The sequence below is a fragment of the Nylanderia fulva genome, unplaced genomic scaffold, assembly GCF_048542155.1.
Source record: "Nylanderia fulva isolate GAGA-0341 unplaced genomic scaffold, ASM4854215v1 Scaffold2, whole genome shotgun sequence".
Classification (NCBI taxonomy): domain Eukaryota; kingdom Metazoa; phylum Arthropoda; class Insecta; order Hymenoptera; family Formicidae; genus Nylanderia; species Nylanderia fulva.
The window spans coordinates 8,530,756-8,557,596 of NW_028190263.1; the positions used below are offsets into that span (position 1 = coordinate 8,530,756).

At 38.3% G+C, this 26,841-nt stretch overlaps 1 protein-coding gene across 1 annotated transcript in view; it reads right to left on the reverse strand.

Annotated features, from left to right (window-relative positions):
• The window catches only part of eIF5B (eukaryotic translation initiation factor 5B), a 29,776-nt gene extending 4,494 nt beyond the window's left edge, over nt 1-25,282 (reverse strand). The window contains exons 1-15 of the mRNA XM_085482186.1: nt 24,875-25,282; nt 23,652-24,001; nt 23,336-23,531; nt 22,871-23,203; nt 22,560-22,769; nt 22,035-22,468; nt 21,729-21,946; nt 21,438-21,640; nt 21,091-21,356; nt 20,884-20,965; nt 20,559-20,740; nt 11,572-11,648; nt 11,193-11,400; nt 10,987-11,082; nt 287-448 (exon numbers count right to left, since the gene is read on the reverse strand). Of these exons, the coding sequence (XP_085338312.1) occupies nt 287-448; nt 10,987-11,082; nt 11,193-11,400; nt 11,572-11,648; nt 20,559-20,740; nt 20,884-20,965; nt 21,091-21,356; nt 21,438-21,640; nt 21,729-21,946; nt 22,035-22,468; nt 22,560-22,769; nt 22,871-23,203; nt 23,336-23,531; nt 23,652-24,001; nt 24,875-24,908 (3,051 nt within the window). The 5' untranslated portion in view covers nt 24,909-25,282. The remainder of the gene's footprint in view (nt 1-286; nt 449-10,986; nt 11,083-11,192; nt 11,401-11,571; nt 11,649-20,558; nt 20,741-20,883; nt 20,966-21,090; nt 21,357-21,437; nt 21,641-21,728; nt 21,947-22,034; nt 22,469-22,559; nt 22,770-22,870; nt 23,204-23,335; nt 23,532-23,651; nt 24,002-24,874) is intronic.
• Nucleotides 25,283-26,841: the final 1,559 nt, after the last annotated feature.

Here is a 26,841-nt window from a genome sequence, read left to right on the forward strand (position 1 = left end):
CGACAGCGGACGGGCGATCGCCGCCGGATGTTCATCTTCCTTTTTCGATCTAGGTCTCGCATACTAACAAGTCGAATTCGCGTCAAGGCAAAAACGCCTTTCTCAATTTTGCGTCCAATGCAAGTAAAATAATATGCAACCGCGTCAATTAAAATCGCCGAGCTTTTAAAGTTCATCTCGATTTAGTTGTAATTAAGATTGAATTATTCGTGACATTGTCGTGTTTGATATTTTTCTTTGTATTTTAAGTATACGGAATTGATAAACCGATAGTCGAAGCACTTACCTTACTGACGAGAAAGTCTTTCGCTTCAAAATGACGACCAAACATCTTTGGCGCTTCTCCCGGTACAGGCTCGATTTTGATGCAAACTTCTTGACCTTTCCTGGCCGATTCCACAGATTTGTGATTGTACTCTATGCTAGTTACCATACCCAACTCGACAAACTGAAACAATCAATTGAACGACAGCGATAAGTATTCATATGTTGTATGTATATCAAATATATTTAAAATATATAGGCATTGTTTCATTTCGTATAATACCTAAATAAATAAAAATACAGAGACTGAATGATTTTCATATTTCTGGTCCCTAATTGGAAACAATTCAAGTCGAGGAGATCCGAGAAGATCCTAACTTTGTTCTCTCCCTATCCAGGTGGTAACACGACGCTATTTCATTCATTCGTGTGCGTTCGCTCGGTTCAGCATCCCGTATCGAATGCTCAAACACACGATTTAACAGCACGATCTACCGAAACAGGTCTCTCTCGTAACGAAGCTTATAGTAGCGCGACTTTTTTCTTTTTCTCTGTTTTTTTTTTTTTTTTCGCCATCGATCGTCGGTGTCTGGTCGCGTGGGTATAACTCTACGCCTAGGCACACCTTTATCGCGACCGGAAGTCGGGGCAGCCCGAGTACCTGAGTAGAGCTGCCGTGCCATGCCGTGCCGTGTGCCTGGTCTCGCACAACCGAGACGTGGGTATGCATTTTCGTCGAGAATCGGTGAACCAAAGTAGGTAGGCGATATCCTTCTCTTTTCATATACGTAGGTCGACGTATAGTAGGTTGGCCGATGCAGGATGTTTGCGAACATCCCGCTTAAGATTCAACCATCGCATTTCGGGATTTTCGCTTCAACTTTAATCCAGATTATCCCGCATTAAGGTAATAATGCGTCAACTATTTTAAGAAAGACAGAGAGAGAGAGAGAGAGAGAAGAATGAGTATTTCATTCAAGAATGAGCCAGCTGTGTGTACTTTACCTATCCTTTCATCGCATTAAAAATAATAAACACCAAGCTAGCGGGTCCATCGTTAATCATGAAGAAAATTTGAATTTCCCTTATTTGGATTTTCTGTCGAGCATCGTCAGGACTGTGAATTTATTATGTATATCTCACGAGACATGTTGTATAACGGTGTTATATAGACGAAAAAAGCCGAAGCACGTTGCACACCTGCAGGAGCGCTAAACGCGTTCAGAAGACTTACGCGCGATCACGGTTCAAAGTTTTATCATCACGCAAAATACTTTAATGCAGCCCGAATCCTATATGTGCTTCTATAAAATTCCTTCTTTTATAACCATTATCTTTCCCGCCAATTTTAAATAAAATTATTTATATAATTCAAACATTTGAGAAATTTCACCAATAAGTTTAAGATATATATGAATTAAAATAATTAATCAAACTATATATTATGTATTTCTAATAATTAATAAAATCATTTTTTATCGCACGATATATCATCTCGCATATCTTTTCTCGCAAACTGCATCGAGTGTAATAATTACCAAAAAAAAAAAGGTACACGCGCAGGAGAAATATTACGCACGTGTCAGAGTTAATCAGCTCAGACGCGAAAAAACGGATACGATCGTCCGTTCACCCGTGTTCTCCACGACGTGTATACTCTCTTCTGGCCGGGCGTACTTTTATGGCGTACCCCCGTCGTCAAATTCTCGACACTCGGCCGAAAGGAATTACCATATAGGTGCACGTGTGCAGGCGGGCAAACGAACCTTGTTCGTCCTCCGTCTCGACCTTCTCCGCCCTTCCAGCCTATCCCGCACTTTTCTTCAATCCTCTCGTGCGCTCTCGCTCTTTTAACCGCTCGAGGTTTTAAGATAAAGTCTGTCGAAGAACCGACCGCTAATTTCGTACCGTCTGTCTTCTCGTTTTTCGTCTCTCGGATGTATAACATTATGCGACGTATTTTACGACTGTCCCTTTCTTTAGTTCCCGTATTACTAGGAATTTTGGAAGTCTCGAGGTCGACTGAACTTTCTCATAGACGATTATATCGAATTTTCATCGTTCAAGAGATATCATTTTTTTGTTAAAATTACAGTTGTTATATATATATATATATATATATATATATTGAAGAAGGAAAAAATCGATCGTAATGACAAATCGGTGGCCGATTTAGCTCTACGGTATTTAGATACTCCCGTGGCGCATTAGACGCTTATACCATAAAAAAAAGAGGATTATCCCGAGCAAGGGGGCTTAACAGCTTTACGGCTTAAAAATCTGGTCACTGTTGCAAACACAAGGCCCTCGTCTCCTGAAATTACGGAAGCCATTATAGGTGTTATCAACGCGCGCGCTTTACCTTTTACGACAAACATTTCAATAGACTGCGAGAGGAAGCGAGCATTTCTCTCTCTTTCTCGAATTCAAAGGGGGCCTGGATACGCGACGCGTGGGCCCGGACACACACCGTCCACTTTAGATTTATCTCGTGTCTCTAAGTGTTCGAGAGACGACACACGAGAGAGGATCTCTCTCTCTCTCTCTCTCGCGCCACGTGGGCGAAGAAGAGCCCTGCGGCGGATGATGGCGACGACGAAGAGATGAAACGGAAAAGCGTGCACATGCCTTATCTCCCGGCTCGTCTTCCGATGCTAAACTATCTAACTGTTCGTGCGAACACCCACTCGTCCTCTCTGCGGTTTCTCCGATAAGTTTTCGCCGTACCATTATGCTTATTGAGACACACGGAGAGAATTTTCTCTTAGAATTTATCCTGAAAATCATGTTCATTGTGGGACAATGCGATATTGGAAGAATTTATAAATTTATCACGATAAAAATATTAATAGTAAATCTTACTATGTGTATAGTAAAATTAATCAAACATATTTTATATTTTATTGCGGTAGATATTAATATTTTTAGTGTAGTAAATATTAATTGGAGAAACTCTTATAAAATCGTTGCGTTTGGCAGCTTTTACAATTTCGCATCTGCATGGCTGCAAAGTCGATTTAAAATCAAAGCTTTCGTCAAATTCATCAGTAAAAAATATTAAATATTGAGAGATATAATAATTTTATACGCACAGATATTGAGACAGTATGGTACTGAAAGAACTTCTCTAATTAATATCTATATCGCAATGAGCTATAAAATACGTTGGATTAATTTTACTATGTAAATTCTTCCAATATTATATTGTTCTAACATTGTTAATTTAATATTGTCGTCACTTTGCAGCGCTACAATCTAATATCAGTTAATTCTTAACAAATTAGTTTGCTATTGTCTCACAAGAGTATAGTTAATGTAAAATATATATACGTAATTGTATATAAAATTGTACACTTTTATGTTTTCTAGGCCATCATCAGATCTTATATACGGATACGGTGAAAACGAATTAAAGTCAATTTAAAGCAATAATTTTCTAAAAAGTTGCGAAAAGGAAGCTAGGAATGCTAGGTAGCGGGCTGGAAAACAATTCCCCAAAAAATGGTCACATAGAGAGAGAGAGAGAGAGTCATTCGAAAAGAGCCTATAAATTACTCGGAGCAAAGAAAGAAGAAAGGAATTCCTAGAAAGAAGTATGGCTCGCCTCGACCTTGGCACAAAAGTGCGCACGCTATTCCGAAGGCCGATCCTTTCTCGGCGCGCGAAATCGGAATCCACAGAGATGCGACTGCACCGCCTAGCCTGTGAAGGGACTCGGATCCTTCTAACGAAAAAGACCGCGCAAAAACTTTTTTGGATTACGTAAGTTGCGTATGCGCGCGCGCGCGCGTCGTTACGTCACCGCGAAAGATCAGATCCACGTGGCGATATTATACGCATATTCACAAATATGACGGAATTATTTATTCACGAGTACCGCGAGATTTACGTACAGCTGTCGCAATTCTTGACTGCAACAGGTGTATAACGCAACTTGCAACTTTTGCACTTTGATTATATTATAACTTGGCCACTGCTATCCAAGATTTTCCAAACACAAACGTTTCGTTCCTCATGTTCGCGTAAAATAATTATTTTCGTATATAATATGTACGTGTGTAACATTGTCGTATTTAAAAAAATATAGTAATATGGGCGATATGTATTATAATATGAAAATATATACGCCCTTGTGACTCCTGTTTTCAGCTTTTTTTTCTTTGTCATCTATAATATAGAGATTGTATATCCGCGCATTTATTTGCAATGAAAGATTCCACAGAAGTTGACAAAGGAATTACAGAAATGTAAAAAAAAAAAAATCTAAATATTTCCATTATATACGCAGTTGTAGCGTGACAAATCCTTTTCTTCTCTCCTATACAGATATCGTTATCTAATTCACGTGGGTTTTATACGTCGTCATAAATGTTGATGCAGCTAGCGCGTACGCGATGATGCTCCTGCAAATCGCATCGGAATTATTTTGGCGGGTGCAATATTTACGCGCGGCTTTCGCGGGCATGCATGTATATATACGGCGTATATATTTCTCGCATGTACGTGTGTGCGAGAAGATGTAGACGGAACGAGCGGGAGGAGGAATCGTTCTTGGCATACTAGATAGCAGACGCGTCTCGCCGAGAGCGAGCGAGTGAGCGCGCGCGAGACGGGAACCGGAAGTCTATTTTCGTGGCCCGCACCAATTTAGAAGGCTTTATAGTTCGTGTGCGACGAGAGTTAGCGGCTCTAACCGTGCGCGTCGCGTCGTCGGCGCTTTTGGGCTGTTTTGGACGCCTAATCGAGATTCGCGCCGCGTCTTCCGAGAGAGACAGGCCTGACAAATTGCGAATTTTACCCGATCTCGAAAACGATCGATGAGAGACATTTGCATTTATCGTCATTTCTCACAAGAGCTTTTCAAACTGAAATCAGTACATTTTGGAAATATAATATATATTATATTGTAGATTTTTCCGGAATGAGGCTAGACAAGTTGTCTTCCACGTGTATACCGGAGCTGTTTACCGTCGCAATATTTTTATCGTCGCGGCGGAATTAATCGCAAGCTCGGGTAAAACGATCCCGCCGACATTGGAAACCTTGTATCCGGCCGGCACTTCCCTCTTCCTCCCCGTTCCGACTTCCGCTCTACTCTAGCCTTTTTCCTTCGTAGCGACGGCCAAATATCACCATTTTTATGTCGACAAAACACTATTTGTAAAATCATTTTGTGCGCATGTACGTGATTCTCGATATTAATCAAGTGTTTCAAAATTGGATACGTATTACTTTGAAAATATATACTATTGCTATTTTTGTGTAATAATACATTTTTGTCATGAAAAATCTTTTATAAAATTGTTGGAACCTTTGTAATTTTATTTTCGCGAACATAATTATATATTTTTATAAAACTAAATTAAATTATACACGGCTGAAAAAATAAACTTTAAATTGTCAAAAGAAAGAAATATGAAAGAAAAATAAAATATGTAAAATACATATATTGATATAGAGTTTACTTCTTAGAGAGACAATAATTGAAAATTCTTCCTCGAGAGAAAAAAAACTTGGACACGAAACATGGAGTCTCGGCGATATTTAGAACAAGTTGGAAAGGAAGAGGCATTTAGAAGAGAGAAAGAGGATGTGTGCGTAGAACGATAACGCACAAACGCATTCACACACGGCGACCACATCCCGTCTTTCGGTCTTCCGGTCTCTGTCAGTAGCTTTCGTGGAATAACGCCTCTGGTTTCCTTCCGGCCGTTTATCACTCGCTAGACCCTCGCGATGCTCCGAATGCGGACACGGAACGTTCGTCCTTTCACAAGGATACCGGCTCGGTTCCTCGATTGTGTGGTAGTAAACGGAGAGAGTACAGACGAGATATATATATATATATATATAAGAATATATATAAGCGGCACGCACGGCATCCTTTGCTATGTGCCGACCATCCGTTTTTAAGCTCCGAAATGGTCTTTCGCGGTTAACTCGACACATCCGGTTCCGATCGATGCTGTCGAAATGACGAGATACCAGAGAAAATATTTCGGATCGAGAAGAGGTATTTTTATCTTTTAGACACGTACGCGAGCTGTAAATCTTATTCTTACACACTCTTTTTCTTCTTTTGTTATACAATACATATTTCGCGAATATAAATCTATTTAAATAAATTCTTTTATCTACACTTTCTTCGTTCAAAATTTATTTCTAATAAAAGTTCTTAAATTAAAGAAAAATAATTAAAGTAATGTACTTGTCTTTTTTTATTATTTGTTTTATTTAATTATTACCTTGTATATATTAAAACCGATTTAAATGTAGGATTATTTTCATTCCCTGAGGAATAATGAAATATTACAAATAGCAAAAAGCAGCTTTCGTTGCAGATCTAATAAAATGAAAAGGTGATGCAAACGATCTCGGTATAGAATCGCGTGCTACATTTTCTACTCTTGGACGATTCGCGACGGAGAGTAAGTAAAGTCAGGAAGGATAATTTTCGCGCGTAGGAGTCCTCCTCTCTCTCTCTCTATCCCATACTTGAGAGAACAACAACCGCGTGCATTGCGGACAATTGTGAAACGTCGCGGTCTGAATATCTCTCGATAGAGAGATATCCTCTCGGCTTGAAATTCCTATCTGCCGCGAATTCACGGTGCGTATGCAAGCCAAGAAGAAGGAAGAGGAAGCGTGAAGAGGGAGGGAAGCGGAGAGAAAGGAAGAATGGTTACCAGCGCCTTTCCGCCGGAAGAGGACTTGTGCTCACCGAAGCGTGTTCTAGTTCCTGTCGCTCACCCACGAGCTGGATATAATTCCACAAATAAAAAAAAAAAATCATTCTAATTCTCAGGATATCCCTCTTTTTTGACACTTTTGATTCCTCGTCCTCCCAAATGCAGGATACGCTCAACAATAGTCGCGTTTTTCCAGGATCTACGAGCTACGAAGAGTGAAGTCGGAGAGGAAAAATGGTTGAAATGAAATTGTGCGTTCGTGGGGATTCGATTGAAGCACACGAGAAGCGGAGATGGAGTGATGAAACATCGTGTTGGAGATGGAGAATCGGACGAACGTTGATCGTGTTTCTCGCCTCACGATAGCGTGTTGTTGAACTTGCTACGATAAAGGGCCTCCGCCTCGTTCTCCCTCTCTCTCTCTCTCTTTTTCCCTCCTTTTTCCACCTCGCTCTGATCGCTCGTTCTTCCTCGAGTTTCTTACTTTCGCTTTATGGGAACGACATTGACAAACGACAGGATAACATTTTTAACACCATCGTTATATCCAGCTCCGAGTCTCATCTATTTTTATTTCACGATTTCCTAAACGAGCATTAGATATTCCGGGTGTATACACGTGATTAATATCTTTCGTCGTTATAGGGATCGCGTAAAATTCTGTCATCTCGGTATCGAAAATGTTGCACATAAACGCTCTATTATGCGTCAGCAGAGACGGCAGTCCCCCGTTGTCGCTTAACAGCCTGATAAAGAGGAAGCAAAAGAAAATGAACAAGTTGCGCGATACACACGGTCGGAGCGAGGACCGCGAAGAAGAAGAAGAAGAGACGATGTGCTTTACTCAGCGGAGGTTATTTCCGCCAGAAGCATCCAATCGTGAAAAGCGCCGAGATCTATTCTCCGAGCGAGCAGCGAGAAATAGAAAGAGAGGAGAGGAAAGGAAAAGAGAGAGAGAGAGCATCAAAAGTGCGGCGCTATCGCGACTCGACGCTTTCGGGTCATCGGGCCGAGCAGAACCCGATTCACAGAACGAACCAAACGATCGATCGATCGATCGATCGATCGATCGGCGGAAAGAGAGAAAAATGTTAAGGATAACGGAAGGAGGGGAGAAAAAAGGAAACGGCAAGAAAACGGCAGGCCGAAAGAATCCGCCGGATTTCCGCTCGGCGTTAGAACCGCCTATCGAGAATCGCCGCGTTGCGCAACGCTTATATACGCTCTTATATATGTGTGCGTTTTTATATGCATACGTTACGTGTGTAGAGTGCGCATATACCCGATAACGCACGATACAAGTCGCGAGAGGGAAAGCGAATAAATTAATAGATAGGTTACACTCTCCAGGGGACTCTTTTCCTTCTAGCGAGAAATAAATTGCAACACAGAAAAAAAGGAATCCTTGATTCAAGTATATTTTTATTCTTGAACGCTATTTGATTGATTTAAGCATAGAATGCTCTTTGTAATCACAAATTTTCATTTGCCTTGATAATAAATAAGTTTGTGTGAAGTATATTTTATCCTTAAGATATATTTTTGTTTTAAAAATCGCATATGGTAAAAACAAACTTAGTCACATTTGAACTAAGAATTATTATATATATTTGAAAGTACCGCTTATATCCGATGCACACTTGTCACTTGTCCTTGCAATATTTATAAGTAAATTTCAGCTTCAACCAAGAATATTTTGCACTTTGTTTTAAGGATAAATTATCCTTTATCCAAAATTATTTATATTTGGCGCTATTATAAGGATAAAATATACTTGAATTAAGGCATATTTGCATTCTCTCAAGGATACTGTTTTTTTCTGTGAAGAAAAGAATCAAATATGGTAAGAGTCAATTATGTATAAGGACAGTCGTCGCGAATAGTTATTAGCGACTCGCTTATCTAATTGTTGGTGAATTTATGCGCGAAATTTTGCCGCGTCCCTCTTCGCCGAATAATGTATCGAGCTGAAAATCCGGTCGACGCTTGCGAGCTCACGTCCTCACGTTCTTCCGCCCCGTCGCTATTAAGCCGCTTCCTTTCGCGGCGCGAACGATATCGACGCGTTCCTCATCGCCGACGACAACGACGACGCACATCCGGTCTCGTCTCGAACAAAACCAGAGAGAGAGAGAGAGAGAACTAGGCGCAAACTGACCTGCGTTAACTCGAGTTTCGTGAGACTCGATATACACCCGGGATAATCGTCAGGTCGATCTCTGCGGGAACGTGCCACTTTCGGGAGGAAATAACTTTTACGCTAAATTTCCAGTTTTTCTCGCCTAATCGGTTTTTTCTTCCGCCAAAGAACTCCTTATACAAACGAACATTGTGCGAGATTCGGAGATTTTGTAATCCAAAGTTTCGGAAACCCTGGTTGGCCGGTTGATCCTGTTTCTTGAGAAACATTGTTGAAAAAGATTTTAAATTTATTCTAAAAAGTATATAAGCCTCGCTCCAGGAAAAATCTTCACCGTATCTTGCGCCCTATTCTAAGAAAGAAGCTAAAGGTACCCAAACTTCCTTTAGCATTATCTTCAGCAGTATAGCTATTGTAACTAATAAATACGGTTCCTCCGAACCCTGACAACTTTGTGAAAAGCAAGGAACTTCTTTTGATAGGCTAACAAAAATGAAACGAATTTTTCAGAAAATTCGCATAAAGCTAAAAAAAGTTGAAAATGTTCTACAAAAACGACATTGTAACTTTTGCATGTCTTTGACGCGTCGGACGCATTAATTTGATGATTTCTTTGGGGGATGGAGAAAAGTTGCGCGAAAAATGATAAACTCCTCGCGTCGCGTCGCCAGAAAATGTTGAGAAATCTTGTTAAGAGGCTGCGGGCGAGAGAGAAGTCCCTCTCGATGTCCCGCGGAGAACATCGCGTGGGCTAGGTGGATACGTGGTCGGAACCGCTTTCTATATGCGCAAGGGCTCGGAATGCTCGTCTCGTCTCCCTTCGCGACTCCTACGAATCGCGAAACCGTACATACATCGCTTGCGATTCGCAACTTTCACGAGAGACCAGATATTTTCGAGAATAGCCGAGAGATATTTTGGCGAGGCACGCCCAGACGTGTACAATAAATATAGTATATTATGCAAATGTTGGGAAAACTCGTATCGTGCAGTTTGTAAAATACACAAATGGGAAAGAGAGAGAAAGATTTTTATTACCTAAAGATGATTTTTTCCTAAATGAGAAAGGAGTGAATCGCGGAATGTGAAAAATCAGCGTCCACAAAAAGGCAAGAGGGAAGAAATAAGGGCCGGTGCGTGGGTGCGACGTTGGTGGGAGAATACATTTCGGATTTTTGCCCGTCGGGAATTTGCGTGCCGCTAATGGCATCGCCAACGCCTACGAGAATTCGAGGCTAGGCAACCTGCACCGTTTCGCGCTACCGCGTAAGGCGAGGCCGGAGAGCAGAGCTCCTACCCACCCGGTTCCTCCTACGGGAGAGAACGGGAGAGGGATCTCTCGCTATGGGAGAGCGAGAATGTCGGAGCGAGTTGACGCGATCGATCGGCTAACCGAATCGCCGAACGAGTTCACCTACGCGTATCCCGATCCTCGAGACCTCTTTCTCTCCTTCTCGTTTGTCCGGACTCTTCTGGACAAGCCGATTCAATTTTCGCCCTTGATGCCAATTTTTGTACATCCGAGACACGAGTATTTCGCACCGATTTTGCACGCGCGCAAAGGTGTTCTTTTATATTTCAAGAATGATCAAAAAATATTTCACTCTCTTAAATAAATCTCGTTGAGATATTTTCCTCTCATTGAGAATGTTGTGATTCTAAATAGTAGATGTAATGATAAAAAATTTCGGATATCAAAAACATATCACTTACGTGTACAGATTTATCGAAGAGTCAAAGTGTAGTAACGTTATTGATTCTCACATGTGCGACATGTAAAGCTTACTCGGCGATATTCATATTCTAATGATGCGAACGACTGCGAAAAGATGCGATTCACGAGCTTGGTGAGTCGGAAAGAGAAAGAAGAATGAATAAAAAGAGTCGACTCACGTCTTTGCTCGGGACGCAGAGTGGCGTTCCTTCCTTGACGATTCCAGCCTCGACCATCACGCCGATCACGATCGGGTCCCTCGAGTTGAATACATACTGAAATACAAAATATATCGGATCTTGGTTAAAAGGTTGGCGACTTCAGAGGCTACCGACGTATATGTTTCGCCGAGAAAGAAAAGGAAAAGAAAAAATCGCATACGCACCTGCGGAAGAATCTTTAGCTTGCACGGGAATACGGCAATGTGCTTGTTCTCGTCCCGCTTACGTTGCTTCAGTTCTTCCCTATACTGGCTGAATTTGTCAAATAGATGATAAATGATATCCGCCTGGAAGATTTTCACGCCCTGTGCGTCCGCAAGTTCCTGCGCGTCCTTTTCGATTTTCACGTCAAACGCGAGAATCGTGGCGTATCTAAACACAAATTAAACGCCGATTATTAATTAAACGTGCAACAATCCAACCAGCTAGCTAAAAAAATGGAATTTTCTCTTTTGCGTTTATAACAAAAAAAAAAAAAAGAAATATTTATATACTTTAATGTCCAGGAAAGCTGGTCTTGATACAACTCAAAGTTGTACTCACTGGCTATCGTGTTCCAACATGATGGAAGCTTTCATGACATCTTTCTTGACGACGGGTCCGATACGAATTCCAGAGTACTGTAAACAAAGAGATAAAAGTATCGATTAACGAATCGAAGAGATTGCTAAGTGATACATTCGTCATTACGCAAGTCGCTCCGATTTCGCTCGACCGCTGTCATCTTGGCAACATTATTACATAGTTTCTCGCGTTATTCTTACGTTATTTCGCACATTGTTGCGTAACGGAAAGGGCAAAAAAGGGGCGTTACTGTGAGAATCTAAACGGTCGAATCTCTTTACCTTCGACCCACCACGACAGACTCTTCTCTTACGAGACAATGCAACTTTTCATCGACGTGACGATCGGTTCGCGCGGATGGGGACAGGATCCCGCTGCGCTCCATTTGGCCGGAAGTATGGAATAACAGTTTTCCGACCGAGAGATGAAGGTTTTGCGGTAGAATCTATGCTCCACGCTGCTTATACCGGGACCGGAATCCATCGAGAAACCACCATGGAGATCCATCCCGCGGGTCTAGGCAAAAATAACCAGTGACGCATGCAGCGTCGCCCGGATTCGGACGCAGCGAGACGGGACGACACGCGAGAAGCGAGAAGATGCAAAGACGCAACACGTTGAAATAAAGGCGCGCGCGCGCGCGCGCGATGCAGTTCGCAAACAAGCCGTTTCGCGGCTTTACCGAGAAAAGGCCGCTTCGCGGTCGGGGAAGAGCGAGATAGACTCGGAATTAAAGCCGACCGTCTCCTCGCGAGATACGCGGAAAAATGTAGCTACCGTAATTAAATTTAAAAGCTATGATTGAATTAATATTTATAAAATTCTTCGTTAAACTATTTAATTACCATAGCTTAAATCGTTATCGCAATTAATAAAAATATATAAATGTAGCAAAAATATAGATTTCTAGTTCCTTCTATAAATTAAATTTGACATTTAACAATATTCTGCGAGTAATAAATAAATGATAGAATCTCAACGATAAACAATTTCTCGCACAATTCGACAGAGTATCTTGAGAGTGTACCATGTTTTCCGAGTTGAAAATGAATATACGATCATAAATAAATTTCAGTATGTCTCGTTAAATAAATGTAAGGAAATTAATGAAAAGTACATGTGAGTATATTTCCGATAACTGCCAGATTATGTACTGCAAATATTACACTCAGCCTCAGTCATTCGCCATAAGACGCAAATTTCCTGTAATCTTCCTTTATAATTACACTCGTGCGTCTGTTTTCCGGTTGCGAAACAGATATTTATATCAGTTGCTGATATGGTCGATGTCTATAAAATGATACTCGATATACGGGATTAATTGCCGCGTTAAGAACTGCCATCAAGTTTAAATATACTATAAGTATAATATATAAACTCCCCTTTATTCCTTTTATTACTTTCTCTCTTTCTCTCTATATTCACTACTCTCCAGTACGTAAACAAGATCATTATATAAAAGCTTTCCTGCTGGACACTAAAATTTATTCTGAAACATTCTATATAACATTTAAATATTAACTATTAATAGCCATGATATTTAACAACTTCAAAATGTGTGTGCATTGAAGCTGATATAAATTACCATTCTAAAGAATGTTGGATCATTCATTTTGTTTCTTTTATAAATACTTAATACTTGTTTCAATTTCTTTTTTTTTCGTAATAATAAACTTCCGTTAAAGTTTGTTTCCTTATTAATATTTTAAAGTTTATAACGATACCGCGATCGTTTTTCTCGTCGCTTCCTCTCGCGAACTGCATCCTCGATTGTAACGATAATTATTCTCGCAGGTACATATACAGATCGTGCAAATGGTACAACTCCTATTTACGGGCAAATTCTCGAGCCGGTATAATCAGGAGATTGATAGGCAAGCGATCGAAAAGAAATGGCAAGTATGGATAAGCCGAACGAACGGATGAACGAATAAGTGGAAAATGATACATTTCCGAGAACTATCGGAAAATTATTAAAAATCGAATACTTGCGCATGGAATTTTTCTATTAGCACGTTTCGATATTCAAATGGTTTCATGCAACAAAATACAATATATTTGCAATAATTGTGCATATTAATTAAATATTTGTGACATATCTTCAGTTAAAACTATAGAACAACACACACAAAATATATTTTCCGATAAACAAATGTATATAAATATGATGCACCTAAATTAAAAATAAAAAAATTAATGCAAAAAACTGTCGTAAAAATAATATCGTGATTAATAATAAAAAATTAGTATTAACATCTCAATATAGTACATTAGAAAATTAAAATAATGTGATAATTATTTCATAAGAGCATCAAATTATTTTATTTATCATTACCTTAAGTGCATCATGCATCTTTATTCATATACATTATGTTTGAAAAATCCTTTATCAATGAAGAATACATTTTGTGAGTTCTATTACCACTTATCAGTGTTTTGTAAAAACTGAAAATTGTATCGGCCTTTCTGATTCAGGAGACCGGAAGCTCTCATTTCGAATCGAAACAGTAATGATTTCTTAATGGAAATTTTAGTATTGGGATAAAGTACACTTTTGTTACGTAAAATAGACAGGCTGCGGATCGAGTATATAAGAACCTGATCCAGCCATTACCATAAGATTCGATAAGTTTAAGTACTCTCATACACAACTTGGCGTATAGATATACACGATCCGCCTTGCTGTGCGTGTCTTGAGACCATGTCTCTTGATAAGTGTGTTTTAGAACTTCCGGTGCGCGTCGAATTCCGATCCTGACACCAGATATATATATATATATGTATATCGTCAATTTACGTCGGTTCTATTTATTGCACATTGCAGGGATGCAGTTTCGTGAAATGTCAAAGCAAAAGACAAAGCACACACAAATTTGCACGCTACAATATTTCAACATTTTTAGATGATAATAAAATAACGAATGTATACACAGTTGTACATTATTCAATTACTTATTAATTATATTATTTTACAATTTGCTCGAGGTCGCGAAAATCAAACTCGATAAACGAGTATAATTTTTTTTTTTTTTTTTTAAACAATAATCGTTTATCACACATGGAAACGTGTCTTCTTCGTGCGCTATCAAAATTCGTAGCGAGTCGCAAATTGACGATACTTGGCTTTGGAAGAACGGATGCTCTCAAAGAGAGAAGGGAAAAGGGAAGAAAGGGGAAGAGGGCAAAAGGCGAGAGAGGTGCCGTGGTGGAAAAAAAAATGGAAGAAAGAAGGAGAGAGAAGAGAAGCGCCGCAAACGAGAGAGAAGAAGAAAGACCTAATACGACGAGAAAAAAAAAAGGCGGACATGGCAGATGTTGCCGGCGAAAGAAACGCCGCTGGTACAAGCGGGAGGAAGTTGGGAGGAAGAGTAAGACGGAGGTGGAAGAGAGGGACGAGGAAGGCGAGGGGAGGACTCGGTATATACGGAGGGAGAGAGGGACGAGGGTGGGGGAGGGAGCGAGGGGGTGCGCTTCCGGCATTTAAAACCAGCCGTCAGAGCACGGATCCTCTTTAGCCTCTCGTCGTAACTGCGGCACGCTGCGCCGAAGAAGGAAACGCTAATTTATTAAACTCGCCTCCCATTCTGCTCCTCCTGCATATCCTGCCCGCGCGAGCGAGCGAGCAAGCGCGTACGATTAACGTCGCCGCCGAAGGACAAGCGTGTTTTGCGCCTCTCGCAAATTCGGTGACGTGCCTTTTTTTTTTTTTTTTTTTTTTTTTTTTTTTTCTACAAGAGAACTGCCACGGTTACGCGGCCAGAGAGATGCATCTCGTGAGCAGAGCTCCAGCCGCAAGAGGCAACTATTTAAAATGATGACAAAAAAAGAGCTTCGAGTAATCTATTCTTCGAATAATTTAAAGTTCGTATAAAGATGTAGAACTGTCAGTTAATCGTGCAGAGACACGCGGAAGAAAAAAAAAAAACTCGTCGATAAAAAAATGTATATAGACTAGAGAAAACTCGTCTCTTTCCGTATAACGAAGACGAGCCGAGATTAAAACAACGTCCGGGTTGTCTCGGGGCAGCTCGTATATATAATCTTGGGTCATAAAGCTTGATGAAGTTAATCGAGATTCACGTTTAACGCGTTAATGCGCAGCTTTCCTCCGATCGCTTGGCTCAAAACGCGGTTGAGCGTGCGCGCATCCGCTCCCATGTCCCCGGATACGGGCCGCGTATTATTGCCGCGGTTAGAAACAATGCGAGGAAACGAGCCATCTTTTCCTGCTGCAGAGAAGCGAGTGCCGCGCGCGTTTCCGCTCGTGAACGCTCGACGACCCAGGCGGAGAATCCGCAGATGCTGCGAAATTTCCGCGCCAATCGAGTTTCAATTCCACCAAAGTGGAAGGTTTCGTTTAGACATTGTCATTCATCGTTTGCGAAATCCTCGTCTCTTCGTATTAAGGTAGTTCTATTGCTTACAATATCAAGAAAAAGTTTCGCCTCTAATCGATAAGGAAATTCATCGTTTATACAATGTTACCGTAGCAACAATTTTAGTTGAGTCTGTACAGTCTGAACCTCTTCGTATAGAAACAGCTCATGTATGAATACACGCATCATCATTGCAATTTCTCTTCATGTTCCGTTTGGAAAAAAATTCATTTCTTTAAAAAGTAATATCTTTGAAACTTAAACAGTGGAAAAAATTATTTTTTTTTTTAATAATCCCACACTCATATTGTATACCCCACTGGTTTTTTTATTAAAATCGTAAGATCCGTTCTATTGTTATATATTAAAATGTGTGATGAAAATGCCATCCTTTCACGTGGTGTATAGAAAAAATGCTATTTTTAATTGTGAATAACTGTTAAACTAAACGGTGAACCGATTTCAAAATTTCGTAATCGATAGATATTAACTCCGTCTACAACATATTAAAATTTCTAAAAATTCGTAAGAATTGTGAAAAACGATCGAACTACCTTAATATAATACTCGGGCATTTTGGAAAAAATAAAGGAAGAGGTGAAATAGAAAAAGAGAAGACACCTCGCGCGATATAAAAACGAATGGAAGAGGAATGTATTCCTCGCCCACGTCTGCAAACGGAAGTGCCTAATTAGCGGATTGTCTAATTTGTTAGAACGATAGGCGAACGATAGGCGCGATTATATGAAAATGCATTATAGTCTCTCTCCGGTTTCGAGGGAACCCATTTCTTAACCGACGTGTAAAGAGACCGCTGTCGTGCTGTCGAGCGTTCAGAAACAATGCGAGGAAGCGAACCATCTTTTCCTGCTGTGTGCTCGCATCGAAACGAAGCCGAGAAAGGCGTTCGCTCCGTCCGCTCGTGACGGCGTGCTGCTCTCTTCGACTCCGACGAGAGCTTTCGAGAGAAGACGAAGAAACTCGAAGATATTTCGATTTTAATATCAACGCGTTGATAAGACGACATATCTCTCGACCGATTCATATTTAGAACACGCGTTAACAGATACGTATCGATTAGTGATAACGATTCATATGAAATCTATTTCAAAATATTCTTTACAACATCAACAAGCGCAACCTTTCGTATGGCTAAATTTTAGCTATGATAAGTGGTAACTAATATTTTTTAGGTATAGCAGTTAGTAATTTTGTAGGTAAAAAATAGTAGCCATTATATAGCTAAAATTGTTAACCAAAGATATATATATTCGAGCACTTTCGGAACTGTCAATGGCGATCGATATTGCTAAAGAGAATCGCGTCAATAACATCAGCTGTTGCATAACAATTTGGGTAATAACTGGGAAATGTCGTAAGAAGGATGGTATTTGGCTCGCGAAAGTTTGGTCGAACGATTGTTTTCGATTATCGTCAGATTGCAATCGCACCTGTCTCTTATTGCAAGAGCGCACTCTGTGTCTATAAAGAAGCAATCGGCGATCGCGCGCACGTTCCAAGAAGAACGTAACACGTCCCGATTAAGCTACATATTCCGATCCCGTTCTCGTCTAAACGGGACGAGGACAGGAAGACGCACCCGATAAGAATCGTCGATTCAACGGCGCTATTGTGACGCATTCGCGCCGATATATAGTGTTTACGTTTGCAATAACAGCCTGGAGTCATTACGGCGCCTTGAAAAACATCTTCAGGGCTAACCGAGAATACTATTCGATTCTTTCCTTCGGTTAGTCATTTAACTCAAAAGTTGTACATCGTTCTATTGTCGCGTGTGTGTGATCAAAATTATTAGCTTTAATTTACATGTTTGCAAGATGCAGCAGGGAAAACTTTAGATTTTATGAAATGGAGATGATATCGAATAACTCGTAAATCTTGTAATAAAATTCGTACTTTCAGATTCTTTTTTAATAAATTATGCACACAGAGAATTTTTTTAGAATTTACACTGAAAATCATGGTAATAAAAATATTAATATATGTACAATAAGATATAAAATATGTTCGATTAATTTTACTATGTACACATTAATATTTTTAATGTGGTAAATATATTAATCGAAAAAACTCTTGTAAAATTCTTCGAATACTATATTATACCATACAATTATCATGATTTTCAGGGTATATTCATAGACAAAAATTCTCTCTGCGTGTGAATAAGAAATGATTATTCAACATAAAAATGAGGCATATAAAGTTAAGAATGAAGCGCGAATTTCAACGATTAACGTTGTAAAGACGTCTCCGTCTCGGCTAGAAGCTACATATTTAAAAACGTAAAAAAGCGTCTGGATAATTTTACCAAGCTTTCGCGGAGTTGATGTATTTATTGGCGTGTCGGCGCCTGAAATTGCTACGATTTCTGAATCGTCCGGTCCGTTCATCCGTCGATCCGTCCACCCACGGTGCTCGCGCGCCGAGTGTGGGCAGTTTCCTGCACGTTGTATGTGATCACGTATTCCTTTTTTCCAGCCTACACACGTCCGCGAGCGCGAGCCTCCATATTGGCAAAAGCGAGGCATTCCGACAGATAAAGAGATAGCTAGATAGATAAATGGACATGTAGAGATGTATAAATCGGCAAATATATATGTAAATAGAAAGAAGATGAAAAAAATTACCATTGTCGCATGTGTGTATGAATCTAACCGCGATACTTCGATTCTCTCTCTCCTTTCCTCTTGGTCCCTCGTCATCCTTTCGCGCCGTGAAAAGTGTTCTGTATGCACGTGAGGAAGCGAAGGGGGATAAAGGAGAGAGAAAGGAGGGAGAGACAGGCGATCGTGCGTGCGTGTCTCTCTCGCGTGTGCGTGCGATAAAACTGACGTCATGTGGCCACGTGATGGTACGATACGGTGGGGAGAACCCATTCATAACCTGAGCAAGGACAGGCTTAAGGCCGTTTCGGACGGTGTGTTACCTCCGCGAGCTCAAAGATGACAGGAAGTTTTTACCGTACTCTCTCTCTTTTTTTTTCTCCCTCCTTTTCCTCTTCTGTCTTTCTCTATATGGCACCGCAAAAAAATACTTTTAGACGCACATGCGATTGATGCCAGCCTCGACTTGCGAAATATACACGTATATATACATTTATGCATGTGTGTATGTATACGTATCTTACGTCGTACGCATGTGTGTAGCAGACTTTCTGGCGGAATTGTCTCTACTATTACGTTCATTGTATCGTAGACGGAGCTTGTTGTGAATGATATCTTAGTTTCAAGAGATATAACGGGACGTATTTTTGTTATACCTCTCTCGCTCTCTCCCGTAGATACATATATCTATATCTGATTAAGGACAAACATGCGTCCGCTGATTTCACCGCGTATCAGTGCTAGAAACGACTCTACAGTTTTCTCATAAATTATATACACATCAAATCATATTTATTTATCCGTGGCATGTATTAATTTAATACTTGACGACCAAATAATTTGCAAGTTTTTTACGCAAGTAAGATTATTTCGTCATATATCGTCGAAAAAAAACTTAAGTTTCGTGTAATTTGTCACGCACGACAAATAACAAAAATGCTAATTGTATCGTGAAAAACGAGCACGCACATTTCATTTCTTTTGATAAATATTAAGTAGAACGTCTGCTTTAGAGAAAATTGTAAAAAAAAAAAAAAAAAAAAAAAATAGACTCGAAAACGGCGTGCGAATTTTTTGTCGATGCGTGGCATATGCATAAGACATCTTGTAAAAGGCTATGAGGCGTGCCCACGGTTGAACAGTGCGGCTGATAGCACGATGGATCACGAGTACAAGCACCGTATGCGACCAATGAGCCGTATCCTGCTAAACTGTTAAGAAGGAAGTGGTTCGTTGCTGCTGCTGTTGCTGCTGTTCTCTCTCCATCTGTCTATCTATCTATCTAGCTACTGATCTATCTGTCTGTGTGTCCGTCCGTTTTTCTGCTACAGAGATCTATACGCGCTTTATATATATAATTTATTTATACATATAATTGCAAATCTAAATTTTTCTCGAAATTTTGAAATCCTAAATGCACAGAGAGTCATTATTTTTATATAATATAAATAAATTGTAAAAAAATAATAACTAAATGTAATTGTGAAAATTAAAGAAAAATCTATAGAAATATTTTGTTTCTACAAAATTTATAGAGATACAGATTGTACATTTATATACATATAGATAAGTTTAATACTTAAGCACCTTAATCTCTGATAAAATTATAAATCAAGATAATAATATTATCAGTTTTATATTCATTCAAGAGAGATTGTGATTAAATATTTAATAAAAGAGACCTTTATATATCAATGAAGAATATTTTCCACAAAAATCTGCCTTTTATTTTTTTAATTGATTATATGTATATAAAATTATATATATAAATTCAGCAATGAATTTATCATTTATCAATATTAATACTGTTCGACACGAGTGATGGCAATTGTTTCATTTTTTCGATTAGCAGGGTATAAAAAATACATTACAGTACAATATTAGTACTATTATGTGTATATATGTCTCGCACATTAGAATGAAAGGATAACTTTCCTTAGATAAATAGACAATTAAGGGTACTCACCGGTATTTTACTGCTCTTCAAATAATCTAATAATGCTTCAAGAGCTCCCAAAGTTGACGCCTGGACGTAAACTCCTCGTTCAGCTAAGCGTATATTTCCAAGAGCACTCGACAATTCTTTTGCTATTTCTTCCTTTAATACATCCACTTCATCTGATTTCTGTGCAACTTGTAAATTTAATCCTGTACACAAATATTAGTTTTGTGTTATTTAATTTTTCAGACATAAAAACAAATACACATATATACATGATATCTGTATTATGATTCTTATATTATAACTATCAAAAAGTAAAAATACCAATCTCTAAAAGTAAATTGCGTACCAGCGATGGCTTTCTCCAAATCTTTTGCGGCAATTTTCACTCCTTGAGCTGCTATAACTTCACGATGTTCGATGTACGCACTCTGTGGAATAAAAAATACATGTACAATACAATAAATATTATATTTCAAAAAGATAAAAAAAAACAAAAAAGAAATAATAGCTGTAATGACATTTCAACATGCAAAATATAACTTTGGCAGATTACCTTAACTCTCAATTCCTTCAACGGTTGCGGCATAAGAAGCGAGCGAATTTGCGTTACAATAGGCCCATCCGTACCAGCGATAATGACTGTATCACCTTCTCTTAACATTCCATTGACTAGAATACAGTCTATCGTAGTGCCGAGTCCAGGCAATGCTTTAACTTCCAATACAGTAGCCTGAAGTTCTTCGCTATACATTAATCTCTTAGCCAGAGGACCCTGACAGGCATCGACTATTAACGCCAACAGATTACCCATGCCTTCGCCTATATTGTGATACAAAAATGTGTAAATAATCACTCTGATATTTCCATCAAATACTATCTATGTCTCATCTTAAGACATACCCGTTATAGCACTGGTAGGAACTAATGATACATAATTCCTAGGATCTGGATTCTCATAATACAATGCCGCGTTGAGACCTTGTTCAGCAAACTGTACAATTACGTCCTTGGATCGTTTTTCGAATTCTCGCTGAGTATTAGGTGCTTGATTTTTTATTATATCTTGGACATCCTTCCGGCTCATAGTTTGCCAATCGTATAACCTGAAAAGATTAAATTGTGACTTTACATTTATAAATTGCACATTATTTAATTACAATTACAAATCGATTATTTAATATAAGATAGTACCTGTCAATTTTATTAAGAGCAACAACGAAAGGACATTTCTTTGTTTTTAATAAATTGATGCTCTCTAAAGTTTGCGGTTCCAATCCATGCATAATATCTACAACTAAAATTGCTATATCACAAAGAGAAGATCCTCTACTCCTGAGGTTACTAAATGATTCGTGACCAGGCGTATCTATGATCAAGAGACCGGGAATTTTAAATTTCTTGTCAGCAAACTAAAAACAAAAAAGAAACGATATATAGCTGTAACATATTCATAAAATTTCAATATTTCAAGACTTGGATACTAAAATAAATACTTACGCCTTTTACATGCTTTGTTGAATCTTGGATAGCTTCAATTGGTACATTAGTAGCACCAATTTGTTGAGTTATACCACCAGCTTCTCCGTCTTGCACATTCGTTCTCCTGAGTTTATCTAGAATTTTAGTTTTGCCGGTATCTACATGGCCTAAGACACAAACTACAGCAGCTCGCAGATTATCTAAAGATTTTTTCTTCTCAGCTTCTATACGACGATTCTGAATTCGTTCCCTCGCACGTTCCTTTTTACGTGCAGCATCTGGCACTTTGTCTTCTACTTCACTGTCTTGTTCACTATCTTCTTCAGATTCAGATTCACTCCCACTTTCGCTTTCTGTTTCACTTTCGGAGGACTCTTTCTTTTCCGATTCAGTTGATATTTTTTGAACATCTTCCGCTGTTTCGGATGTCTTGAGAACATCGTCCGATTTATCTAACAATAAATTTAATTAATTATGATTCGATCATTTTAATTATTATACAAGTATAATCATATGACGATCGTAATGTATATATTGTAATACCTTCATCTTCGTGCTCATCCTCAGTGGTGTCTGCATCCCATGAATCCTTGACATCATCTTCTTCCTTCTTCTCCTGTATTTCCTTTACCGGTTCATCTACAATTTCTACTTCCACTTGAGGTGCTGGAGCCTTATTATCTTCAACTTTTTCTTCCTCTTTCTTCTCTACACTACTTTGTTGTTTCATTTTATTCGGCCTGATTCGAGTTCCTAAAACGATTCAATATAATTAATACAATGATTAATATAATAAAAATTTTATATATAAAAGATTTCGATTATTTCCTATATATGCATTTTGTAAAATATACCTGGTCTAGGCTTTTTTTCTCCTACATCTGGCAAATCAAGACCCTGAGCTTTAAGCGATTCAATCATCGCTTGTGCTCTAGCTCTGTCTTGCTTCTGTTTTGTAGTCAAGAGCTTGCCTTCTGCCTTCAATCTTTCTTTCCGCTGCTTCTCTTTTAGTTTTTTCTTTTCTTTGCGTTCTTGTTCAAGTCGCAATTGTTCCAGTCTTGCTTGCTCTCGTATTTCCTCTTGTCGCATCCTTTCCTCTTCTTCACGTTTCAATCTCTCTTCTTCTTCTTTTACTTTCCTTAAAGCCTCCTGCATAGCAGCAATAGTTTTCTTTCCAGGACCTTTGCCTATTACAAAATCCCGTCTGCTATGTTAGAAGAATAATTATATAAAATATATAAATATTATATATATTTATATAATAATTATAATATTATTATATAAATATATATAATATATATTATTAATAATGAAATTACCTTTCTCTTTAGTTTCTTCCTTGGCACCTTTTTTCTTTTTCTTCTTTGAACTATCTTCTGGTTCAACAACATCACCATCAGCTTCCATACTATCCTGTTTCTTTTCAGATACATTATCTTTTTTTTTCTCATCGGACGTTGCAGCTTGGACTACTTCACCATTTTCTGTCTTCTTATTAATATCCTTAGTCATTTCCTGTCGTAATAAAATAGTATAAATACAAATTTTAATAATATAGAAAAAATATTACACTTTAGATAAAAAGTTTTATATAAGAAATATCTGTAAAATAAATTACATATATTGTTTACTTACTTTTTTTTGAGCCAACTTTTTCTGCTTCTCTCTTTCTTTCTTTTCCTTTTTCTTTTGCGCTGCTGTCTTTACAGTGCTGACTTCAATGTCTATATCTGCATCATTTAATTCCGATGCTATTGTATTATTGTCTGTAGTTTCATCTCGAGTATCATCTTTTTCAGCCTTTTCCTTCTTCTTATCCTTCTTCCCTTTTTTCTTTTTATCTTCATCGTCAACCTTTTGCTCGCTTGGTTCCGAATTGTCTTCAACTTTATTGTCTTTAATTGATTTTGTTCCAGAATATTCCAGTGCCAGCTCCGCCAATACTTGTTCAATTTCATCGTCACTGTCATTGCGATTTCTTTTGGCTATTGATATAAATAATAAATATGATCATCTATATCTAGATCTATATGTGTAAACATAATAGAAATGAAAAAAAAGAATTAAGATAAAAATTGTTCCATGTGAAATAACCACAAAATGCTAATAATATGTTATCGAAGATATTAAGTCTAATATATTAATATTAAATAATTTTACAATTATATAATATAATATAGAGCTCCATTAATAAATAACTTTCCATTTATACATATATGTATACATTACTTAAAAATTTCAACAGAAATAATGAATTTAAAAGTTTTATTATATTAGGGCAGACAATAAATGATTAAGAACTATATAATTATGTATTAAAGTATAGTTGTAATAAAGTACAAAGCTGATGCAATTCAAAGGTCATCAACTTTCACTACGCACCAAGAATGAACAACTTTCACTCGCGATATGATTAATTAACCGAGAGAGTGACCTATAATTGCAGAGATTTAAATCAATTTTCAAAACTTGGTCACTGCACTCTTGTGCATAGTTTGAGCTTATAACGTTACCTAACTCTCGGACATTATTAGAATGAGTCAAGGACTAATATTGCCAAAAAAATAGTGCTATAATTTTTCTTACTTCAAGCATTCGTTAGTATCATGTAAATATTGTTCACATTAAATACCACATTAAAATCGTCGTAGTCGTGTCGCAGCGAGGAAAAAGAAAGCAAAAAAACGAGTAAAATCCTTGTGCAACGCGAACGTGTTAAAGGTTAGGTAGCAGACGACATTTGCCACATCGGAGAGGAGGAGCGTGCATATGTTAATTCGACATGCACTTTAATTGGGCGACACGATATGCGCGAAAGAAAATTCGTATCGTTCGACGACCTCGCCGACTCGACTGACCTTTTTTGCCCCTTTTCGGCTGAGATTCCTGCATCTTGGCTCGCTGCGGGAAACGATTGCTCCGTTCAGCTTCGGACCGACTCTAACTCCGCGTTCCAACCGAATATCTCGGCGATTGGATTCACCGAAGCGGAAGCGTTCGTTGGAGCTTTTTCCACGGATGAGATATCGTGCGCGCTGTCGCGAACAAGTCATGCGATATCGAAAGCGCGTGCAGAATCTCTCGTGCTCGGTTTCTCTCTCAAAAGCAGGGCGGTACAGCAGTTGACCAGTTGACGGTGCGCGCAACCACAAACTGCAAACATGTGGCTTTATTGTAATCAACGTAAAGTCCCTTTCACACAGATCGCGGCAGCACGTTGCACGCGACAGTAGTCAGCCAATCGTCTCCCGGAATGTTTCGTTCGATCTAAAGCGAGAAATTGAGTGGCCAAGTTGGACAAATTTGCAGAGATGCGTAATGAATACGCAGAGTCGCAGGAAAATCATATATAAGCATTACCTATATATACATTTAAACGCACTGATATATTAGGTTAATTTCTTTACCCATAACTTATGCATCTATGCACGGAAAAATCAATCCATTATTCGTCTAGTACGAAGAAAATCGCACAATGCATTTATGCAAATTTGTCTGAACAAGTAATCTTCTTAATCTGATATATTTAATATTGCGCGAATTCAAGAAACATGCTGACATACCTTTTCTTCTCTCGCCGGAAGCCGGGACTCTTGTGCGCATGCGCATGCGAGGTGCGTCATCGACCGCACAATCGATATATATCGATTGTATTTGAATTAAATATTTAAATGTCTCAGCGCCAACTTGACGAACTTCGGTGAAATCGATCTTTTTCGGTCCTTTCAAACATGCGTGAGGCACATGATCGATATATATCGATGATATCTGAATTAAATATTCAAATGTTTAAGAGCCAACTTCACGAACTCTGAAAAGAGACAAAGATATATATATATATATATATATATATATATTTAACTGGAGGTTAAATTAATCAAAGTTGGTGAAATTGACCCTAATTAGTAAGAAAAATACTATATAGTGTTACGTTTTTTCGTACTAAAAGTGCGTAATTGATTTTTTTATAATTATCAATTACATCACGTACATTATCAGGGCCGGTTCTAGCGAAGGGCAAACGCTCTGAGTCTTAATGTTTTACAAAAATTAAAAAACAAAATCACAATTTGTAAAAGAATAATAATATGTAAAAATAATTAATAGAATATAGTATAATACTTTTATGTTAAAACTGACGATTAATCAATCGATAAATACAATTCATCTCTCTTAATATTCTAATTTATGTGTTTATGGAATTACGGCAAATCAAAATCTTGCAAAAAAATCTAATGCCAAGTAAAACTAATGAAGAGTCTTTTCGTTATCTTTTCGTTCGATGACATATAAACAATAGAATATCAATATATAGAATATCAAAGAATATAGTGTAATTCAAATAAAAATATATACATTGATTCTATAATATATAGTACGAATATTTTTGAATTTTCCCAAATTTTAACGTAATAAAGAGGCGACGAAAAATGGGTTTGCACAGGGGCGGCCAAGCACCCAGGACCGGCACTGTACATTATATATAAGTTTATCCATAACACAATTTTCGACATGTCGGGGAATTAGCCGCGATTATCAGTATTTTGTGAAAATTTAAATAAATTTACAAAAGCTTGATAGAGAGCATTGAAAAATAGGTCAAAGATAACACAAGCGTTAAAATTCTAGAAACTAATTTATGTAGTGTAATAATGCGATTAAATATTACGCTTATAATATTTTTAAAGAGATATAAAAATGGAAGAGATAAATCAGTAATAGATCTCGCGGAGCACACATTTTTGCATAACGCATCCCAGTGAGAAATCATAATACATAATGCATAATAGAGATAATGCATAATACATAAGGAAATGAGCCAATC